This window comes from Bombina bombina, chromosome 1 (genome assembly GCF_027579735.1).
Source record: "Bombina bombina isolate aBomBom1 chromosome 1, aBomBom1.pri, whole genome shotgun sequence".
Lineage (NCBI taxonomy): Eukaryota > Metazoa > Chordata > Amphibia > Anura > Bombinatoridae > Bombina > Bombina bombina.
The window spans coordinates 1,242,200,451-1,242,222,897 of record NC_069499.1 but is presented as its reverse complement, the minus strand read 5'-3'; the positions used below and the strand labels follow the sequence as shown (position 1 = coordinate 1,242,222,897).

General features: G+C 36.7%; 1 protein-coding gene across 2 annotated transcripts in view; it reads right to left on the bottom strand.

Annotated features, from left to right (window-relative positions):
- Positions 1–22,447, bottom strand: part of PLCG2 (phospholipase C gamma 2) — a 438,832-nt gene that overhangs the window by 182,500 nt on the left and 233,885 nt on the right. For both annotated transcript variants that reach the window (XM_053700715.1, XM_053700707.1), the window contains 2 exons: positions 10,692–10,793; positions 9,710–9,828 (listed from right to left, as the gene is read on the bottom strand). In XM_053700715.1, the coding sequence (XP_053556690.1) occupies positions 9,710–9,828; positions 10,692–10,793 (221 nt within the window). The remainder of the gene's footprint in view (positions 1–9,709; positions 9,829–10,691; positions 10,794–22,447) is intronic.

Here is a 22,447-nt window from a genome sequence, read left to right as displayed (position 1 = left end):
CTTGAGAAGGGAGACGTGGGAGGTTGGGTGTATTCGGTATTTAGAGGGCAAGGTGAGGGTCACTGAATTGTCATTGACGACCTTGGATACAGGGAAAGGTCCGAAATACAGTTTGTTAAACTTACGACTAGGTACCGTGAGACGAAGATTTCTCATGGAGAGCCAAACCAGGGTCCCCAGGGTTGTAGGTAGGGGAAGCTCTATGGCGAAGGTCATAGTAGTGTTTATGACGTAGTTGAGCTGTCTTGATATTTTCTGAAAGCAACGAAAAGGTTTCTGAAATGGTATTAGTGAAATCATTGATTATGGGACAATCACTTTGTCTGTCTGGGAATAGGTGGACTGATGGATGAAATCCGTAATTGGCATGAAAAGGCGTATCTTTGATAGAGGTGTGATATGTATTGTTGTGCGCAAATTCAGCTATAGGAAGTAATTGATTCCAGTTATCTTGCTGTTGGGTAGAAAAACAACGGATGTACTCCTCCAACCACTGGTTGGTGCGTTCAGTCTGCCCATTTGTCTGGGGGTGAAAGGCAGATGATAGGCATTGATCTATATCAAGGGAGTTACATAGTTGTTTCCAAAGGCGGGAGGTATATTGGGTCCCTCTGTCTGTTGTGATGGATGAGGGTATCCCGTGTAATTTAATTACATTTTCGAGCAATAAAGTTACCGTTTCCATGCTAGTAGGAAGCTTATGGAAAGGGACGAAATGTGACATTTTCGTAAAGAGATCAACTATGACCATGATTGTATTGTTTCCACCAGATTTGGTAAATTCAACAATAAAATCTATGGCAATCTCACTCCATGGCCTTTTGGGTATGGGAAGAGAAAGTAAATATCCTGGAGGATGTTTTCTGTCTATTTTACATATAGTGCAAGTTTTGCAGGTTGATATGTGTTTTTGAACATCAAGTAACATTCCTGGCCACCAATACAATCGTTTGAGTAGTCTATGGGTCTTGTTGACCCCAGGGTGTCCAGAGAGTTTGGAATCATGTACCTGCTCAAGTATGTGAAGTCTCAATTTTGGGGGGACATATACCCTATCTTGATGGTAGAATATTCCATCATGATGAAGAGATAGGTTATATGTGTTTTTTGATGTATCAATAGCTTGTTCATTCTTTAATTGTTTAGTGAAATCTATGACACTGCCTGTTGTACATTCTGGGGGAACAAGAGTGCCTGTGTGTGGTAACAAGGAAGGTTTTGGAGGTAATCTAGATAAGATATCTGCTTTTGTGTTCAGGGAGGCTGACCTATAGGTGATGATGTAATTAAACCTTGAGAAGAACAGACTCCATCGGACCTGTCTGGACGTGAGTGTTCGGTTGGTTTTAAGATACTGCAAATTCCTGTGATCAGTGTATATAATGGTTGGTTCAATGGTCCCCTCCAATAGATGTCTCCAATTGACTAGGACACTTTTCATGGCAAGCAATTCTTTTTCCCCTACATGGTAGTTAAGTTCGGAAGGTGAGAGAACACAGGAATAAAATGATATTCGATGCAATGTATTGGTGGTTTTGGATCTTTGTGAAAGCACAGCCCCCAATGCATACTCAGATGCATCTATCTCAAGGGTGTACTGGAGCTGAGGATCAGGATAAGCAAGAATGGGAGCAGTGATGAATGCCTTTTTTAGATAATTAAAGGCATCATTAGCTGAGGGGTTCCAAACAAAGGGTGTGTTACTTTTAGTAAGATTGGTAAGGGGTTTGGTAATGTGGGAAAACCCTTTGATGAATTTCCGATAGAAATTCGAAAATCCTAAGAATTTCTGTACATGTTTTTTATTATGAGGTATGGGCCATTCCACTTTTACTTTAACCTTGGTGTCTTCCATCTGGATTCCCTTTGATGAAATGTGATACCCCAGGAAAGTAATGTCATTACTATGGAAAATACATTTTTCAGCCTTAACATAAAGTTTATGTGCTTGCAAACGTGATAAAACTGTTCTTACATGTTTAACATGTTCAGTCAACGTATTAGAGAATATGAGAATATCATCAAGATATATCACTATAAAGGTGTCTAATAGGTCATGAAATATATCATTAATATAACGTTGAAACGTTGCAGGGGCATTACATAGCCCAAAGGGCATTACCATATACTCAAAAAGTCCGTACCTGGTAGGGAAAGCCGTCAACCACTCATCCCCTGAATGCATGCGGATAAGATTGTAAGCACCTCTAAGGTCAAGTTTGGTAAAAATAGATGACCCATTCAATCTTTCTATATGCTCAGGGATGAGTGGTAGAGGATAACGATCTTTCACAGTGCGCTTATTGAGCTCACGGTAATCCACGATAGGCCTAATGGTTCTATCTTTGTTGGTGACAAAGAATATGCCGGCACCAGCAGGGGAGGTGGAGGGTCTTATGAATCCCTTCCTGAGGTTTTCGTTAATGTATTCTTTTAATCTTGCTAATTGAATTTGTGATAAGGGGAAGATGTGCCCATATGGGATGTCTGACCCTGGTATAAGCTCTATAGGGCAGTCGTATTCCCTGTGAGGGGGTAGTGATTCTGCCTCTATTTTATCAAAGACTAGTGAGAAATCTTGGTACTGATGGGGAATTAGACCACTATATTGATTGATGTGGAGTATAGATTGGGGAAGTAAACAAGTAGAGTTACAATACGGTGAGGTAAATTCTATACTGTTTTGTTTCCAATGTACCATAGGTTGGTGTTGTCTTAGCCAGTGTAGGGCTAGTATAAGCGGGAATATAGGAGAGGTGATGACATCAAATGAGATATACTCTTGATGATTACTGTGAATATTAACAAGTATAGGAATTGTTTGATGTGTGATGGGGCCATTAGAGAGACTGTTGCCATCAATCAAACGTACAGAAACAGGATGCTTTTTCACAACAAGCGGTATTTTATTAGTCTTAACTATAGAGATATCTATATAATTAGCATAAGCGCCAGAGTCCACAACTGTCTCAAGGTTTAGTCGCTGTTTTTCCCACTATAAAGAGACGGCAACTAGTAAGTATGTTGGATTATGGGTAGACAGTGTAATATTATGTACCGTACAAATTGACTCACCAGATCTTTGTCTTTTCAGAGATGGACAGTCATTGACAGAATGATCCTTGGAGGTACAGTACATACAGAGTGCATGTTCCTTACGATGAGATTTTTCTTCAGGGGATAGCGGTCCTTTAATAAACCCAATTTCCATGGCTTCTGCATTACCTTTAGGGCTATATGTCATATGACATGGTTGATAATATCTGGCTACTGTGTCATGAGTTTGTTTTTCTAATTTTCTCTCTCTTATTCTCCTATCTATTTTAATAGTAAGGGCCATTAGTGCCTCTAGGGAGTCTGGGAGATCAATTCTGACCAATTCAATTTTTATTGGGTCTGATAGACCTAGTCTGAATTGATTTATTAATGAAATCTGGTTCCATTGAGTGTCTCTTTGCCAAATTTTAATTCAGAGATATAGTCCTCTACATGTCTTTTGTTCTGTTTCAGGCTACGTAGGGTATTTTCTGCAGTTAATTGTTTATGCGGATCTTCATATAAGTCTGACATGGCTTTAAAAAATTAATCTACTGAGTCAAGTATAGGGTCATTTGATTAATAGAGGGAGTCCGCCCATGCACGGGGTTCTCCTCTTAAATAAGATATGATTGTTAGAATCTTAATTCTTTCGGTGGGAAATGTTTTAGGTTTTAGTGTAATAAACATTCTACACGCATTGTAGAACTGTCTGAATGTCTTTCTATCACCTGAGAAATGTTCAGGAGGGCTAATAGGTGGTTCAGGAGGAACAGGAGGAGTGTTAAATCCTTCTTCAGATAGGTTATATGTGTTTTTTGATGTATCAATAGCTTGTTCATTCTTTAATTGTTTAGTGAAATCTATGACACTGCCTATTGTACATTCTGGGGGAACAAGAGTGCCTGTGTGTGGTAACAAGGAAGGTTTTGGAGGTAATCTAGATAAGATATCTGCTTTTGTGTTCAGGGAGGCTGACCTATAGGTGATGATGTAATTAAACCTTGAGAAGAACAGACTCCATCGGACCTGTCTGCACGTGAGTGTTCGGTTGGTTTTAAGATACTGCAAATTCCTGTGATCAGTGTATATAATGGTTGGTTCAATGGTCCAATAGATGTCTCCAATTGACTAGGGCACTTTTCATGGCAAGCAATTCTTTTTCCCCTACATGGTAGTTAAGTTCGGAAGGTGAGAGAACACGGGAATAAAATACTATTGGATGCAATTTATTGGTGGTTTTGGATCTTTGTGAAAGCACAGCCCCCAATGCATACTCAGATGCATCTACCTCAAGGGTGTACTGGAGCTGAGGATCAGGATAAACAAGAATGGGAGCAGTGATGAATGCCTTTTTTAGAAAATTAAAGGCATCATTAGCTGAGGGGTTCCAAACAAAGGGTGTGTTACTTTTAGTAAGATTGGTAAGGGGTTTGGTAATGTGGGAAAACCCTTTGATGAATTTCCGATAGAAATTCGAAAATCCTAAGAATTTCTGTACATGTTTTTTATTATGAGGTATAGGCCATTCCACTTTTACTGTAACCTTGGTGTCTTCCATCTGGATTCCCTTTGATGAAATGTGATACCCCAGGAAAGTAATGTCATTACTATGGAAAATACATTTTTCAGCCTTAACATAAAGTTTATGTGCTTGCAAACGTGATAAAACTGTTCTTACATGTTTAACATGTTCAGTCAACGTATTAGAGAATATGAGAATATCATCAAGATATATCACTATAAAGGTGTCTAATAGGTCATGAAATATATCATTAATATAACGTTGAAACATTGCAGGGGCATTACATAGCCCAAAGGGCATTACCATATACTCAAAAAGTCCGTACCTGGTAGGGAAAGCCGTCAACCACTCATCCCCTGAATGCATGCGGATAAGATTGTAAGCACCTCTAAGGTCAAGTTTGGTCAAAATAGATGACCGATTCAATCTTTCTATAAGCTCAGGGATGAGTGGTAGAGGATAACGATCTTTCACAGTGCGCTTATTGAGCTCACGGTAATCCACGATAGGCCTAATGGTTCTATCTTTGTTGGTGACAAAGAATATGCCGGCACCAGCAGGGGAGGTGGAGGGTCTTATGAATCCCTTCCTGAGGTTTTCGTTAATGTATTCTTTTAATCTTGCTAATTGAATTTGTGATAAGGGGAAGATGTTCCCATATGGGATGTCTGACCCTGGTATAAGCTCTATAGGGCAGTCGTATTCCCTGTGAGGGGGTAGTGATTCTGCCTCTATTTTATCAAAGACTAGTGAGAAATCTTGGTACTGATGGTAAATTAGACCACTATCTTGATTGATGTGGAGTATAGATTGGGGAAGTAAACAAGTAGAGTTACAATACGGTGAGGTAAATTCTATACTGTTTTGTTTCCAATGTACCATAGGTTGGTGTTGTCTTAGCCAGTGTAGGGCTAGTATAAGTGGGAATATAGGAGAGGTGATGACATCAAATGAGATATACTCTTGATGATTACTGTGAATATTAACAAGTATAGGAATTGTTTGATGTGTGATGGGGCCATTAGAGAGACTGTTGCCATCAATCAAACGTACAGAAACAGGATGCTTTTTCACAACAAGTGGTATTTTAGTAGTCTTAACTATAGAGATATCTATATAATTAGCATAAGCGCCAGAGTCCACAACTGTCTCAAGGTTTAGTCGCTGTTTTTCCCACTATAACGAGATGGCAACTAGTAAGTATGTTGGATTATGGGTAGACAGTGTAATATTATGTACTGTACAAATTGACTCACCAGATCTTTGTCTTTTCAGAGATGGACAGTCATTGACAGAATGATCCTTGGAGGTACAGTACATACAGAGTGCATGTTCCTTACGATGAGATTTTTCTTCAGGGGATAGCGGTCCTTTAATAAACCCAATTTCCATGGCTTCTGCATTACCTTTAGGGCTATATGTCATTGGACATGGTTGATAATATCTGGCTACTGTGTCATGAGTTTGTTTTTCTAATTTTCTCTCTCTTATTCTCCTATCTATTTTAATAATAAGGGCCATTAGTGCCTCTAGGGAGTCTGGGAGATCAATTCTGACCAATTCAATTTTTATTGGATCTGATAGACCTAGTCTGAATTGATTTATTAATGAAATCTGGTTCCATTGAGTGTCTCTTTGCCAAATTTTAATTCAGAGATATAGTCCTCTACGTGTCTTTTGTTCTGTTTCAGGCTACGTAGAGTATTTTCTGCAGTTAATTGTTTATGCGGATCTTCATATAAGTCTGACATGGCTTTAAAAAATTAATCTACTGAGTCAAGTATAGGGTCATTTGATTCATAGAGGGAGTCCGCCCATGCACGGGGTTCTCCTCTTAAATAAGATATGATTGTTCGAATCTTAATTCTTTCAGTGGGAAATGTTTTAGGTTTTAGTGTAATAAACATTCTACACGCATTGTAGAACTGTCTGAATGTCTTTCTATCACCTGAGAAATGTTCAGGGGGGCTAATAGGTGGTTCAGGAGGAACAGGAGGAGTGTTAAATCCTTCTTCAGAGTGGAGTTCTCTGAGACCTTGAGTCAATTAGTCTACTTTATGGGAGAGTTCCATGACATGGGCCTGTAGGTCAGCAGGGTTCAACATGTTCAAATGGCTTGGTATTCTGTAACACACACTAACTTAAAGTTAGAAGTTAGGAATGAGTGTCAAATTGTTTGGCATACCATAAAATTAGATTGTGTCTCACGTAGATTATAGTGAGGTTTAATCTATGAAAACTCACATATAATCTGGGTGAGTGGGATTTAGTGTAAGATATCCTGCTGTCATGAACAATAAAGCTGATTGTGATTGTGGTTCTCACTAAACAAGTAATTGAAATGAAGCAGTTAAGGATCTTATTACAAACTGCAGATAAAAGTATAAATAAATGTGAATGATACAAAGTCCAGATGAGACTCACCTCCGGAGGGTAAAAGTAATCTATTTCAGTGGTAGTTCAGTGTGCTGAAAGGAAGACAGCAGGGAGATGGGAGAGCAGCACTCAGAGCTGCAGCACAGAATGCAGAGAAGACACAGCGTTCAGGTCCGTGAAACCGGAAGTTCGGTTGACGTCACGAAGACAGCGTGAGTTGGTCAGCGTATGCTGACAGAAGCAAACAGGGAGGATCCACTTAGGATGTCCGGAATTGGCCAAGAAAGGAAGCATGTAACTTCAATACCAAGCAAGGTATTGAATGTTACCAGCTCCTTTATGGCCAAGTGAGTTAATTTTGAACCGCCCCTTAAAGAGACAGGCTCTAAATGTGACAGGTAAACATTTTGTACATTTTTTGTTCTTTGTGCTTTTTATACTTTTTATGAGTATATTTTTTGCAAACTTATATACATGATTATGTGTATGTATGTTCATGTATTTTTGTTTGAATATTATGTATTTATATATATATGTAGGTACATAACTAATAATAATATCTAGTTATATTCAGCACTTAGCTCATATAGATATAACCATCTGTCTTCCTCAGCTTACCCTTTCATTGTTGCTATTGCTATTTCTAAGCTCTATTGGATTTATCTATAGCCAATCAGTGGCATAGCGGAGGAGACACCGGATTCTATTGGGCCCAATTCAGTAGGAACGACTGGAATCCTCCTGACACGGAGAATGAGTCAACTGATAATTGCAGCTATACTTTGTCTCGTATCCTGAGATAGAAGACCCTACAGTAAGTCCTCTCCTTTCTATACTGTTTGAAAGCTTTGAAACGCTAGCATTTCAGTACGGAATATGCACTTTTGGCTTGATATATTTTTGGTGTAGACATTATATCACCCCAAGCCACATTTAGTATTCCCACCTTCTTTCCGAAATAGCCAGAGCTCTGAAGTAGTGCTATCCTGACATACATTAACCCTTTGAGTGCTAAGCACGTTCCCACCTGTGTGCTAAGACTTTTTCATGTTTTTTTTTTATTTTTATGTTTTGAACAATTTTTATTTAAACTTTTTTAAACTTTTCTTAGGTGATTACCTTCCCAATGGTGGGTCTTGGGTGTCTGTAGCTGCTTAGATGCCTGAGATACAGGCTTCTAAGCAGCATGCCCCCTGCTCCTATACTTAACATTGTTAAGTATAAATAAAGTTGCGCGTGACATCATCACATTATTGCGCGTGATGTCCCCACGCAAAACGGGAAGCCCCGGCGATGCCTGTCACTCTACAGGCACGATCGCCGGGGTAGGAGCAGGTGGAAGCCCCCAGATCTCCCTCAAGGTGGGAGAGTGCTAGCGACAGCTCTGAGCCGTCGTTAGCACCAGAGTGGGAAACTCTGCGACGGCTCAGAGCCGTTGTTAGCACTCAAGGGGTTAAAGTCAATTTTGCTCAAGCAAACACATTTACTATTAACCTGTAATATGCACATTACTCTGAAGCGCACAAAAAAAATGCAATAATCCCCTTATTGCTTGCAAACAACAGTTAGCGTCCCACTCGTAACCTAGCCCTTACTAGGGAGAGTGTAGATATGCTTACAAACTAAGTAACTCCTCCCATCCATATTATACATTCAAATCATGAGCAAAGGGACAAGTTCATTGGCAATGCTGCTCCTGAAAGCTGCTTCACCCAGTCTCACTACAGAAGCTGAAATATCTGATTGCACAGCCCCATACATTCCTAATATTTTCTTCTCCATATTTGTACTGTCACTATTAAGTACATTACTGTGTCAACATGAAAGGGTTGTAAAATTATTAATTTATTATTAGAATTATTATTTTATTATTACAGCAATTAGAGAGCCCTTCCCATGAGTCACTGATAGCTATAAGCCACCTTTGCATGAGGTGAGTGACAGGACAGATGATCTTGTGAGCTTACATTCCAAGGTAAATACATGACAGAGTGGTTAGGGAGGGATTAGAGTAAGAAGGAGCAGGTAAATATTCTATACATACCTAAACAGATTGTTTTAAAGGAATGCTTGTACTTGTCAGCAGACCCACAGTAGCCATTAGGCAAACCAAGAAAACACCTGGTGGGCTAGGCAGGTAAGTGGGCTGGGTGGGTATAGTGAAGTCCTGCCCCCCAACCTCTCAATATAGATGTTAATGGCCAGGTACCCCATTTCTGCCTGGCTGCAGACAGTTTGGTGGCAGCTGCCACAAAAAGACATGCTTGGCACCATTAAGGTAAAGGGTTTCAGAGCCAGGTGTCTGGTCTGATAAAGTTATGTGGCTATAAGAAACTCTGCAAGGTCAGTGGTCCTATTTAGATATGATGTGAGCATATGAATGACAGAGGGGCTACAGGGCCTTGGGAAATGTGGCAGCAAGATGGACTCCAGTGCCAGGGGCCTGATGTGGCATGTGGCGGATAAAGGGGCTGCAGGGGTCAGAGGTAGGTCAATTTGTATGGATTGTTTTTGTTCCCTGTCCTGTTGGATAGCGACATTCTAACTAAATTTCAGTCAGCAAATTGCTGCCAAATAATAACTGTAAATTAAAAAACTGTTTTCAGATCTATCTAGAAGAAAATTAAGCTGGTGGTAGGTCGAGCAAGGCAATATTTTTTAGTACAAAGAGCTTTGCCAGTTCAGAAATGGGGACAATATCTCAAAACCCATAGCAGATGATTATAGGCAAACCTTAATGAGTATGGTCTTTAATGTTAACCATATACTTACGTGTTATGTGAGGAAGCTATCCAATAATGAGATAGGGGATTATTCATATCCTGCACAGAAATCTCATCATATTTTTCATCCCAGATGCTATTTTCTTTTGAAAATAGGTAGGTTAGAAACTGAAAGAACCATAAGAAAAATCCAATCAGATCACATTCCAGTAAGACTTTGCAATGCCCACATTTTTTTTTCACATGTGATTAACTAACAAAATTACAACACTGGCACACATAAAATTGATAATGGAAACCTAATAGCATATTTTCTAAAACTGTAATAAGGGGATTATATATACAGCTACAAGTTGATTATTATAAACCACTTTTAATTTAAAGAGCTGCTGATGAATATAATGTTTCATATGTAAGTATTTACACTAAATCCCTCTAACTACAGGTCCAAAGGTTGTTTTATGCTTCATTGTGTGTTTTTAACCAACAGTTGTGCACACAACACCACTATGCCATAAATCCTAAAATAGATCTTCATACAGACCAGAATATGGTATTGCTAAATATTTTCATTTGTGCCTGAACAGACCACCTCCTTAAAGGGACATGAAATTCAAACATTTTATTTCATGATTTCGATATAGAATACAATTTTAAACAACTCTCTAATTTATTTCAATTATCTAATTTGTTTCATTCTCTTGGTATCATTTGTTGAAGTTGCAGCAATGCACTACTGGTTTCTAACTGAACACATGGATGAGCCAATGACAATCGGTATATATATATGCACCCACCAATCAGCAGCTAGAAGCTAGGCTCTTAGCTGCTCCTGAGCTTGCCAAGATAAACCTTTCAGCAAAATATAACAAGAGAAGGAAGCAAATGAAATAATAGAAGTAAACTGGAAAGTTGTTTAAAATTGTATTCACTTTCTGAATCATGAAATAATTGTTTTGGGTTTCATGTCCCTTTAAGCAGTAACCTTTTAGCATAATGTCATAATTCATTCAATGACAGGCAACACATACCTCATCCACATAAAGGAAGGGTTCTGCTGTCTCCCTCATAGTGTCATCAATAAACTTGGTCATCCGTTCGCGAACCTTGTTAAGATCATTAGCAAAGGACTCCTATAATAATAATAAATAATAAAAAGCTAAGTCTAAATCTAGAAATATTCATACCTTACCACAATATGACCCAAAAACTGATACAAGTTCTCAGAACTATAATTATTAAGGGACAAGCCAATAACACCTCAAATACAACAGCAATAATAAATATTTTTTGGTAAAATAATGGGGTGGATTTAATAAACAGCGGATGCTGCTATCTACCCCTGTACTTTCCTTTTTCCCGGAAATAGAAGTTAAGAAGCAGCAGATACGATCAGGATGATTGACACCCCCTGCTAGCGGCCGATTGGCTGCGAATGTGCAGGGGGCGGCATTGCACAAGCATTTCACAAGAAATGCTTGTGAAATGTTAAAGGCAGAAAGCATATGCTGTTGGCATTTAGCGATGCCGGGCTACAACGAATAATGTCCGCCCGGCATTTACTAAATTGACTCCAAAGTATGTTCTTGTTAAAATATTGTACGTTATGGGTTCGATTGCAAATGACACAATATTAATCGATTTTGCTCAAGCGTAAACGTCAATATACGAAAGCTTTTAGTGCAAATCAGGTAGAGCGAGTATTACAAGTTAAAAGTAAAAAAATTGTGTGTGCGCAAAACCCGATGCGCACTAACAACATATTGCGACTGTGCTAACAGATTCTCCCCATAGAAGTCAATGAAGAACACAGAAGAAATAACTTAACATCTATCGCTCGCATGCTAACCCAAAAAGAGTTATAAATAGTTCACATTCCAATGTCCTTCACATAAAGGATAATGTAATTTATATTTTAAATATATATATATAAATATATATATATATATATACAGTAGATAGATAGATAGATAGATAGATAGATAGATAGATAGATAGATAGATAGATAGATGATAGATATTCTTCTAGATTTCATGTCCGTTTAATGTAAAATATATATTTATACCTAAATATCTATAGGAATAGATATACAGGTATATATATTAGTATTTACAATACAAATTACATTATCCTGTAAGTGAAGAAAATTGGAATGTTAAATATGTACAGTAAATATACAGTAAAACAAATAAATACATAAGTACATATTTGAGCCTTAAAAACTTTTTTTTTATATATTTTTTTAATAATTTTTATCCGACTGTTTATATGAGTGTAATTGTACTTTTAAATGTGTTTATGTTGTGTTTAATGAAACTTTTTTCCCTACTCTTTACACAAGCATGCCTACTTTTCATGCATCATATCAGGCTTTTATCTCTGCTATCATATAAATATTTTTATGTTGCCCTTGAATGAGCTTTACGTAGCAGCAATCACATTTTCTGCTGAAGAGTTCTAATAAGAACGAAACAGCTGTCTAAAAGTGGTTTTGTATTTGCTGCAGTTACCCATTAGGGGACTGCTGTGTTTTACACAGTATTAAAAGCAAAAAGCATGAGATATTGCATATCTAATTTGCATATCTTACTCAGAATCTTCTGGTGCATTGGCTACAGTGTAAATAGAGCATTTCTGGGTAAAGGTAAGCAGGGATACTTGCCTAGATGTGCTAGTTGCCTATGCAATAATTTCTCTTGTTATACTTTTATAAAATGGAGAATTTTAATCTCATGCTTTTATTTCCACCATAATTTGAATAATATATATTTTGTTCACGGAACCCTACCACCCAACTCAGTAACAAATTAATTCCAGTTACCTAATAATTGCCTTCATTTTAACCCTTGCACACCCCACCTTCTTTTTCTCACCCTCCTACCCTTCTAGTTTGCAAGTTCCCCCAGGAATAGGGCCCTCAATTCCTCATGTATTTGTTTGATACATTTTGTCCTGTCTCTTAAAAATATTGTATCATGGTTGTACCTTTACCTTTTGTATTCTATAGACAGCGCCTCAGAATTTGTTAGTGCTTTTATAAATATGGTATAATAATAAAATTATATATATATATATATATATATATATATATATATATATATATATATATATATATATATATATATATATATATATATATATATATATGCAAAAGTTTAGGCACCCCTGACAATTTCCATGATTTTTATTTATAAATAATTGGGTGTTTGGATCAGCAATTTCATTTTGATCTATCAAATAACTGAAGGACACAGTAATATTTCAGTAGTGAAATGAGGTTTATCGGATTAACAGAAAATGTGCAATATGCATCAAAATGAAATTAGACAGGTGCATAAATGTGGGCACCCTTGTCATTTTGTTGATTTGAATACCTGTAACTAGCTAGCACTGATTAATTTGAACACACAATTGGTTTGCTGAGCCCATTAAGCCTTGAACTTCATAGACAGGTGCATCCAATCATGAGAAAAGGTATTTAAGGTGGCCAATTGCAAGTTGATTCTCCTCTGAAGAGTGGCAACATGGGGGCCTCAAAACAAATCTCAAATGACCTGAAAACAAAGATTGTTCAACATTATGGTTTAGGGGAAGGCTACAAAAATCTATTGTAGAGATTTAAGCTGTCAGTGTCCACTGTGAGGAACATAGTGAGGAAATGGAAGACCACAGGCACAGTTCATGTTAAGGCAAGAAGTGTCAGGCCAAGTAAAATATCGGAAAGGCAAAGGATGATGAGAACGGTCAAAAACAGCCCACAGACCACCTCCAAAGACCTACAACATGATCTTTGCACAAGGAGAAGCTGTATGGGAGAGTGATGCCACGCCACAAACAGAGTCTCTTGAGGTATGCAAATGCACATTTGGACACGCCAAGGGGCGTTATGCATGGCGGCAAAAGAACACAGAATTCCAAGACAAACAGTTGCTATCCACAGTAAAATTTGGTGGATGTTCCATCATGCTGTGGGGCTATGTGGCCAGTGCCGGTATTGGGAATCTTGTTAAAGTTGAGGGTCACATGGATTCCACTCAATATCAGCAGAATAATGTTGAGTAATCAGTCACAAAGTTGAAGTTAAGCCGGGGCTGGATATTTCAACAAGACAACGACCCAAAACACTGCTCAAAATATTCTCTGGCATTTATGCAGAGGAACAAGTACAATGTTCTGGAATGGCCATCCCAGACCCCAGACCTTAATATCATTGAAAATCTGTAGGGTGATTTGAAGCGGGCTGTCCATGCTCGGGAACCATCAAACCTAACTGAACTGGAGATGTTTTGCAAGGAGGATTGGTCCAAAATGCATTCATCCAGAATCCAGACACTCATTACAGGCTATAGGAAGCATCTAGAGGCTGTTATTTCTGCTAAATGAGGCTCTACTAAATATTGATGCAATATTTCTGTTGGGGTGCCCAAATTTATGCACCAGTCTAATTTCGTTTTGATGCATATTGCACATTTTCTGTTAATCCAATAAACTTTATTTTACTACTGAAATATTACTGTGTCCTTCAGTTATTTGATAGATCAATATGAAATTGCTGATCCAAACACCCAATTATTTATAAATTAAAATCATGGAAATTGTCATGGGTGCCTAAACTTTTGCATACAAATATATATATATATATATATATATATATATATATATATATATATATATATATATATATATATATATATATATACCAGGGTGCTGTATCAGGGATAACACAGTCTTGTATAGAAAGACAGCACTCACTGGATTTGTAAAAATAAAACTTAGCTTTTTTTGTATCATATCAGATAAAAAGTCCCATGACGTTTCAGTGCCTAACTGGCACCTTTTTCAAATGGATTTAATCACAGATCAGGCAGATGATATGTCCTGACTCCCGGATGTCCGGACTGTCAGAAGATCTGTGAATGTTATTAAATTATATATATATATATATATATATATATATATATATATATATATATATATATATATATATATATATATATATATATATATATATATATATTATTTAATGAATATATATGGTTGTGTACACCAAATAATTAATTTTATTTGCAAAACTCCAGATGTCACTGTTACAGCAGCTATATTTATTAATTACATTGTAGCTATCTTAGGGTTTATTTTACAGGTAAGTATTTATTTTTAAATAGGAATAATTTATTTAATGATAGTGTAGTGTTAGGTGTAATTGTAACTTAAGTTAGTTTTTATTTTACAGGTAAATTTGACTTTATTTTATCTAGGTAGCTATTAAATAGTTAATAACTATTTAATAGCTTTTGTACCTAGTTAAAATAAATTGAAATTTGCCTGTAAAATAAAAATAAATCCTAAAATAGCTACAATATAATTATTAATTACATTGTAGCTATATTAGGGTTTATTTTATAGGTAAGTATTTAGTTTTAACTAGGAATAATTTAGTTAATAATAGTAAATTTATTTAGATTTATTTAATTAATATTTAATTTAGGTTAGGGTTAGACTTAGGTTTAGGGTTAATAATTTTATTATAGGTTGCGGCGGTATAGGGGGGCAGGATAGGGGTTGATAAAAATTTTTATAGGTGGCCACAGTGTAGGGGGGGCAGATTAGGGGTTAATATGTTTAATATAGGTGGCGGAGGGGTCCGGGAGCGGCGGTTTAGGGGTTAAACAATTTATTTAGTTGCGCCGGGGTACGGGATCTGCAGGATAGGGGGTTAATAAATTTATTATAGGTGGCGGCGGTATAGGGGGGCAGGATAGGGGTTAATAGGTATAATGTAGGTGGCGGCGGGGTCCGGGAGCGGTGGTTTAGGGGTTAATAACTTTATTTAGTTGCGGCGGGGTCTAGGAGCGGCGGTTTAGGGGGTTAATACATTTATTATAGTTGCAGCGGGGTCTAGGAGCGGCGGTTTAGGGGTTAATAACTTTATTTAGTTGCGGGGGGCTCTGGGGGTGCCGGTATAGGGGGTAGAACAGTGTAGTTTAGTGTGGGTGCTTAGTGACAGCTTATCAATAAAGCTGGGAAAAAGCCAAAGAGCAGCGAGATCGGATGAGTGATAACTATCACAGTCCGCTGCTCATCGCCCCGTACTTGGTGCGTATTCAGGTCCGCGGCGGAGATGTGAGGCGAGCTTAGGCGAGCGTATTGGGGCCGTCGAAGGCAGGTAAGTAGACACGTTGATAACTAGAGGCCCATATATGGGCTTCCTGCCCAAGATGGGTAAGGAACTCACAGGCCCCCTGTGGGGAATAGACAGTCCATCTGTGGGAATGGTTGAATCTACAAACATGTTCAAGGAATTGTAGTTTTTACCATCTAAGTGTTAAATTGTCCCTGCTGAGATTTAAATACACATAAGGCATCTGAACTCAAGTTACCTACAGCACATGGGAAATTAAATCTCATATAAAGGAATTATGCCTAATTTTCATAAGTTTAAGATACTCAAATGAACATGTATATTCAGACAAATGAATCTGGGAGATTGTCTATGCCTACGAAGGGTAATATTGGAAGCTGGAAACCTAAGAAGCAGTGACTAATAGTAACATATTAGATAAATATTTGCTGAGCTTGATAAATACTGCAAATAGATATATGAATGTTTGACATTTTTAACAATTATTTATTTGTTTTGCAGACAGCAGGATGTCCTATGAATGTTGGTCATGGGCATCAATCTATGCACTCAGAAAGAGGTGTACTGAATGGGAAATATGCTGTGTTTTTATATGAATATAAGAAAATAATCAAATGCAACTTTAAATGGATTTTAAGATAATAATAATATGATGCAAAAAATAATACTGACGTTTCATATTAAAATAAGCAGGGAAAATGACAAAATATGATCCATGTGTATTTGAACATGTGACTTATTAATGCTAGGAATTATATTATGTTGAATATAAACAATATAAGGAGATATTTGGAATGTAGCAAAAATGATTGGTAAGACTATATTTATGGTTGTCTGCTGCCCCCTAGGGAATTAGAAATGGTATGACAGCCAAATAAATTGTCTATTAGAACACATGCAGAGCCAGTCAAGGAGGCGTCTCCCAAATAACCAATGAGAGGGACAAGCTCCGAAGGGCCAGTCGAATTCAGATCACCAATGATTACAATAAGAAAAGGGGGATGGGTATCACATGATATAACCTCTCGCAAGGAGAAAGAAAAGGGTCTTTTTTGTCTGCTGAAACTTGTGATTGAATAACTGGCTGCCATACTTGGGACACAATCACTTTAAGCAAAAAGCTGAGACTAACTTCTTGATCTATGCAATAACCTTTCTTTATATGAGGTGATCTGAATCTATAGAGAAAAGATTGGAATGCTAAATTGTCTCATGTTGGTAATGTATGAATTCTATAATTTGATATTTTAAAGCAAATACATTCATTATTGCTACAATCAAACTGCAGTTAATAGATTTAAAAGAGCATTTTATATTTTAGCTTGGATCCATAATCCTGTGTAGTCTTAACTAGTCACTATTGTTAAATAATTTATTTGCTAAACAAAGGTCCTCTGTATTGCATATTTCTAAGTCAGGCCCATTATTGTAAGTAAATCTTTCTGGTGTGCATTGAGTTATTGGTAACTATATTATATTTTAGAACTTGCCTTAATTGTAGATAATCAAGAATGTATTTCAGCTTAGATAAATTGGCATATAAACTGACTGTTTACAGTAAGAATATATATAACTTCTGGTGTTTTAATTAGAGTTGTATAAAATCATTTGTGGGCTAAATAGCTTAAGTATATTTGTCTGGAAGTTAGTGACCCATACTGTGATATTTCATTGTGATATTTAAATGCAACTCTGATTTGGGAGATTATTGTGAATAAGGTAATTTTATGATCTTTGTATAGCTTATTATAACAGTTTAAACTTGTATAGTTTGATTCAATTCTGGTTTTCTATAAATATAATTCAATGTGTCTATAAATTTTAACTAATATAAATAATTTAGGAATTTACATTAATTTTATTGTTTTGTATATGTATTTTATTGGTGGTTTATTTTAAAGAATAATTATTAAATATATTGTATTATAACCCGGCCATATACTGACAGGACATATCATCTGCACCGAAACATCATGGGACTTTTTATCTAATATGCTACAATAAAAGCTGTTTTATTTTTACAAATCCAGTGAGTGCCGTCTTTCTATCTATCTATCTATCTATCTATCTATCTATCTATCTATCTATCTATCTATCTATCTATATATATATATATATATATATATATATATATATATATATATATATATATATATATATACACACATACATACACCAGTAGATAAACAAAGGTCATACATTTGTTGGTATGCAAGGAACAGGATCCCTCACTGTATGTTGATAGACAGTGAAAAGATGAAGTTAAAAACTCAATGCAAATGCAAAGACAATCAGAGCCTTGTCCTGTTTTGAGGTATTTTCCTATTCAAAATGGTATGATAAGTAATTCTGAATATGTAGATATTAGTCATAGCCTCTAGACCACATGACCACATTGTAGTCATCAGAAACAAACCATACTCCCTGCAGCAGCAGCTCCTATTTATTTGTATAGAAAAAAATAAAATAATCTGAAATTCAAAGAGTAAATGTCCAAAGTACAGAGAACAAAAAAGCATATTCAAACACATCATGCTGTATTTGTACTTGCAAATTCATTCATAAATGAAACAGTGGGGTATTCATTAATATTTGTGTAATTTAAATTGTGTTATTTTCATGTTGATTAAATTAAACTCTGATTAAAAATAAAATTAAAAATTAAAAATGATTTCAGTGAATATTTTTCAAGCCTAAGGCTATCAGAAACATGCTATCTGTGTTTAATATAGCACCCCATATTACATGAAGTGCTTGGTCAAAATGCAATTCCTTCCACCCTATTTGGTAATAGTTTGGGGTGAAAAGGATGTTCCAGAATTACCACATATTTACTTTGGGTGTCATTGCTTGTACAATACATTTATGCTGGCACAACAGTGCAAAAGCAATATTTTGCTTTCAGTGACATTATCTGCAACTACTTCTTTGATTTGATAATCTAATGCCCAAGAAAATATGGAGAATCATACTGATGTGCATACAGAAGAGCGGTGTCTAAATACAATCCTCGTGTATACTACTACACAGCTATATATATATATATATTTCAGATTGACATGAAAAATGATGTAGTAGTATTTGTCCCCCAGAAGTGTCTATGATCTGAAATGCGTCAGCTAAGATTTTTAAATGTATTTATGTTTGTCAACTTTTTCTTGAAGGGACATGAAACCCATTTTTTTTTCTTTCATGATTTAGCTAGAGCATGACATTTTAAACAGCTTTCCAATTTACTTCTATTATCTAATTTGCTTCATTCTCTGAATATACTTTGTTGAAAAGCATATCTAAATAGGCTCAGGTTGGTTGCTGCACATAGATACCTTGTGTGACTGATAGGCTCATCCATGTGCATTGCTATTTTTTCAACAAAGGATATCTAAAGAATGAAGCACATGAGATAAAAGAAGTAAATTGAAATGTTGTTTAAAATTGTATTCTCTATCTGAATCACACAAAAAAATATTTTGGGTTTAATGTCACTTTAAAGCTCTGAAGTTCTAGTTATCAAGCAGGCTTGCCCACCTTCCTTTTATATTTTAAACCACATTATGCTGTCCTGCCACAAATTGTATGGTTATGTGGCAGTTTGGGGTACTTTTGATTTTTGTTTCCTCTAAATAGTATTTCAACTCAGTAAGTTATTAGCAATGTTATTTTTAATGTTGATAGTGCACCACTACCTTTTAGATTATGAGGCTTTGTTGTATGGTAATATACATATAAAAGGGTAGCAATAAAAAATATATTTTCTTTTACCTATCCACAATTTTGATATCACTGTGTCAGCCTTTTGTTTTGTAGTTTACAAAATGTGGGCCAGATTGTTCATCATGCAAAGTAGGTAGTTGTGTATGGGGCATGGAACAAAAAATAAATCTACTATTCTGAAATTGGTTTTACTAAGGTTTTACAGTGTTTTTAAAATGATTTGGTGACTGAGTTGGAGTTGCCAGGATTACATGAGCAAGGGCACACCATTTGAAATGCAAATTACAGCAGATAATTAGTCAATTTGGGCCAGATTACAAGTGGAGCGCTATTTAGTATTATCCCTCAACGCTAACTGCGTTAGAAGTAATCTTTTTGCGCACGTTTGGCAGCACTCATATTACAAGTTGAAAATAAAAAGTTATTGCTTGCTCACTAACCCGAAAAGCTGAAGTTAGAATGTTGCTTGTGTGATAACTTATTCCCCCATAGAAGTCAATGGAGCAAAACAAGTGGAAAAAAAACATAACACCCTACTCGCGCGCAAACCCCTTGGTATATTCTCTGGTGCGCTAACCCGACATAAAAATATGAATATTTCACATTCCAATGTTCTTCACATAGAAGAATATGTTCTTTTTGAATTCATAAATACATATTTATATATATATATATATATATATATATATATATATATATATATTTCTCTTGTAAGGTGTATCCAGTCCACGGATCATCCATTACTTGTGGGATACCCACAGCAAGAGGACACCCACAGCAGAGCTGTAATATAGCTCCTCCCCTAACTGTCATACCCAGTCATTCTCTTGCAACTCTCAACAAGCAAGGACGTTGTAGGAGAGAGTGGTTAAATATAGCTAGTTTATTTTCTTCAATCAAAAGTTTGTTATTTTTAAATAGTACCGGAGTTGTGCTATTTTATCTCAGGCAGTAAATAGAAGAAGAATCTGCCTGAGGTTTCTATGATCTTAGCAGGTTGTAACTAAGATCCATTGCTGTTCTCACATATGTCTGAGGGGATTACACAGATGAGGTAACTTCAGCGAGAGAATGGCGTGCAGTTTATTCTGCTATCAGGTATGTGCAGTTATAATTTTTTCTAGAGGTGGAAAACACTAGAAAATGCTGCTGATACCGGATCAATGTAAGTTAAGTCTGAATACAGTGATTTAATAACGACTGGTATCATGCTTACTCCCAGGGGTAATACCCTAATGATATTGCAATATAAAACGTTTGCTGGCATGTTTAATCGTTTTTATATATGCTTTGGTGATAAAACTTTATTGGGGCCTAGTTTTTTCCACATGGCTGGCTTAAATTTTGACTAGAAACAATTTCCACTGTTGTAGTATAAAAGTTACAGTTGGTGCAGTTAAAATTACAAACTGTGACATCCAGCTTCCCTCAAAGGCCCTCTGAATGCTATAGGACATCTCTAAAGGGCCCAAAGGCTTTCCAAAGTCGTTTATTGGGGAAGGTAGGGCCACAGCTTGCTGTGGCAGTTGGTTGTGACTGTTAGAAAACGTCTATTTCGTTTTTTTGATCCGTTTTTTTGAACTAAGGGGTTAATCATCCATTTGCAAGTGGGTGCAATGCTCTGTTAGCCTATTATACACACTGTAAAAATTTCGTTTGATTTACTGCATTTTTTCACTGTTTTTCAAATTCTGACAAAATTTGTTTCTCTTAAAGGCACAGTACCATTTTTTATATTTGCTTGTTAACTTGATTTAAAGTGTTTTCCAAGCTTGCTAGTCTCATTGCTATTCTGTATAAACATGTCTGACATAGAAGAAACTCCTTGTTTATTATGTTTAAAAGCCATGGTGGAACCCCCTCTTAGAATGTGTACAAAATGTACTGATTTCATTTTATGCAATAAAGATCATTTTCTGTCTTTAAAAAATTTATCACCAGAGGAATCTGACGAGGGGGAAGTTATGCCGACTAACTTTCCCCACGTGTCAGACCCTTTGACTCCCGCTTAAGGGACTCACGCTCAAATGGCGCCAAGTACATCTAGGGCGCCCATAGCGTTTACTTTACAAGACATGGCGGCAGTCATGGATAATACACTGTCAGCGGTATTAGCCAGACTACCTGAACTTAGAGGTAAGCGAGATAGCTCTGGGGTGAGACAAAATGCAGAGCATACTGACGCTTTAAGAACCATGTCTGATACTGCCACACAATATGCAGAAGCTGAGGAAAGAGAGCTTCAGTCAGTGGGTGATGTTAATGACTCAGAAAAGATACCTGATTCTAATATTTCTACATTTAAATTTAAGCTTGAACACCTCCGCGTGTTGCTTAGGGAGGTTTTAGCTGCTCTGAATGACTGTGATACCATTGCAGTGCCAGAGAAATTGTGTAGACTGGATAAATACTTTGCAGTGCCGGTGTGTACTGATGTTTTTCAAAATACCTAAAAGGTTTACAGAAATTATTAATAAGGAATGGGATAGACCAGGTGTGCCGTTCTCTTCCCCTCCTATTTTTAGAAAAATGTTTCCAATAGACGCCACCACACGGGACTTATGGCAGACAGTCCCTAAGGTGGAGGGAGCAGTTTCTACTCTAGTAAAGCGTACTACTATCCCTGTCGAGGACAGTTGTGCTTTTTTTTTTTATCCAATGGATAAAAAATTAGAGGTTACCTTAAAAAAATATTTATTCAACAAGGTTTTATCCTACAGCCCCTTGCATGCATTGCCCCTGTCACTGCTGCTGCGGCGTACTGGTTTGAGTCTCTGGAAGAGGCTTTACAGGTAGCTACTCCATTGGATGACATACTTGGCAAACTTAGAGCACTTAAGCTAGCCAATTCTTTTATTCTGATGCCATTGTTCATTTGACTAAACTAACGGCTAAGAATTCTGGTTTTGCTATACAGGTGCGCAGAGCGC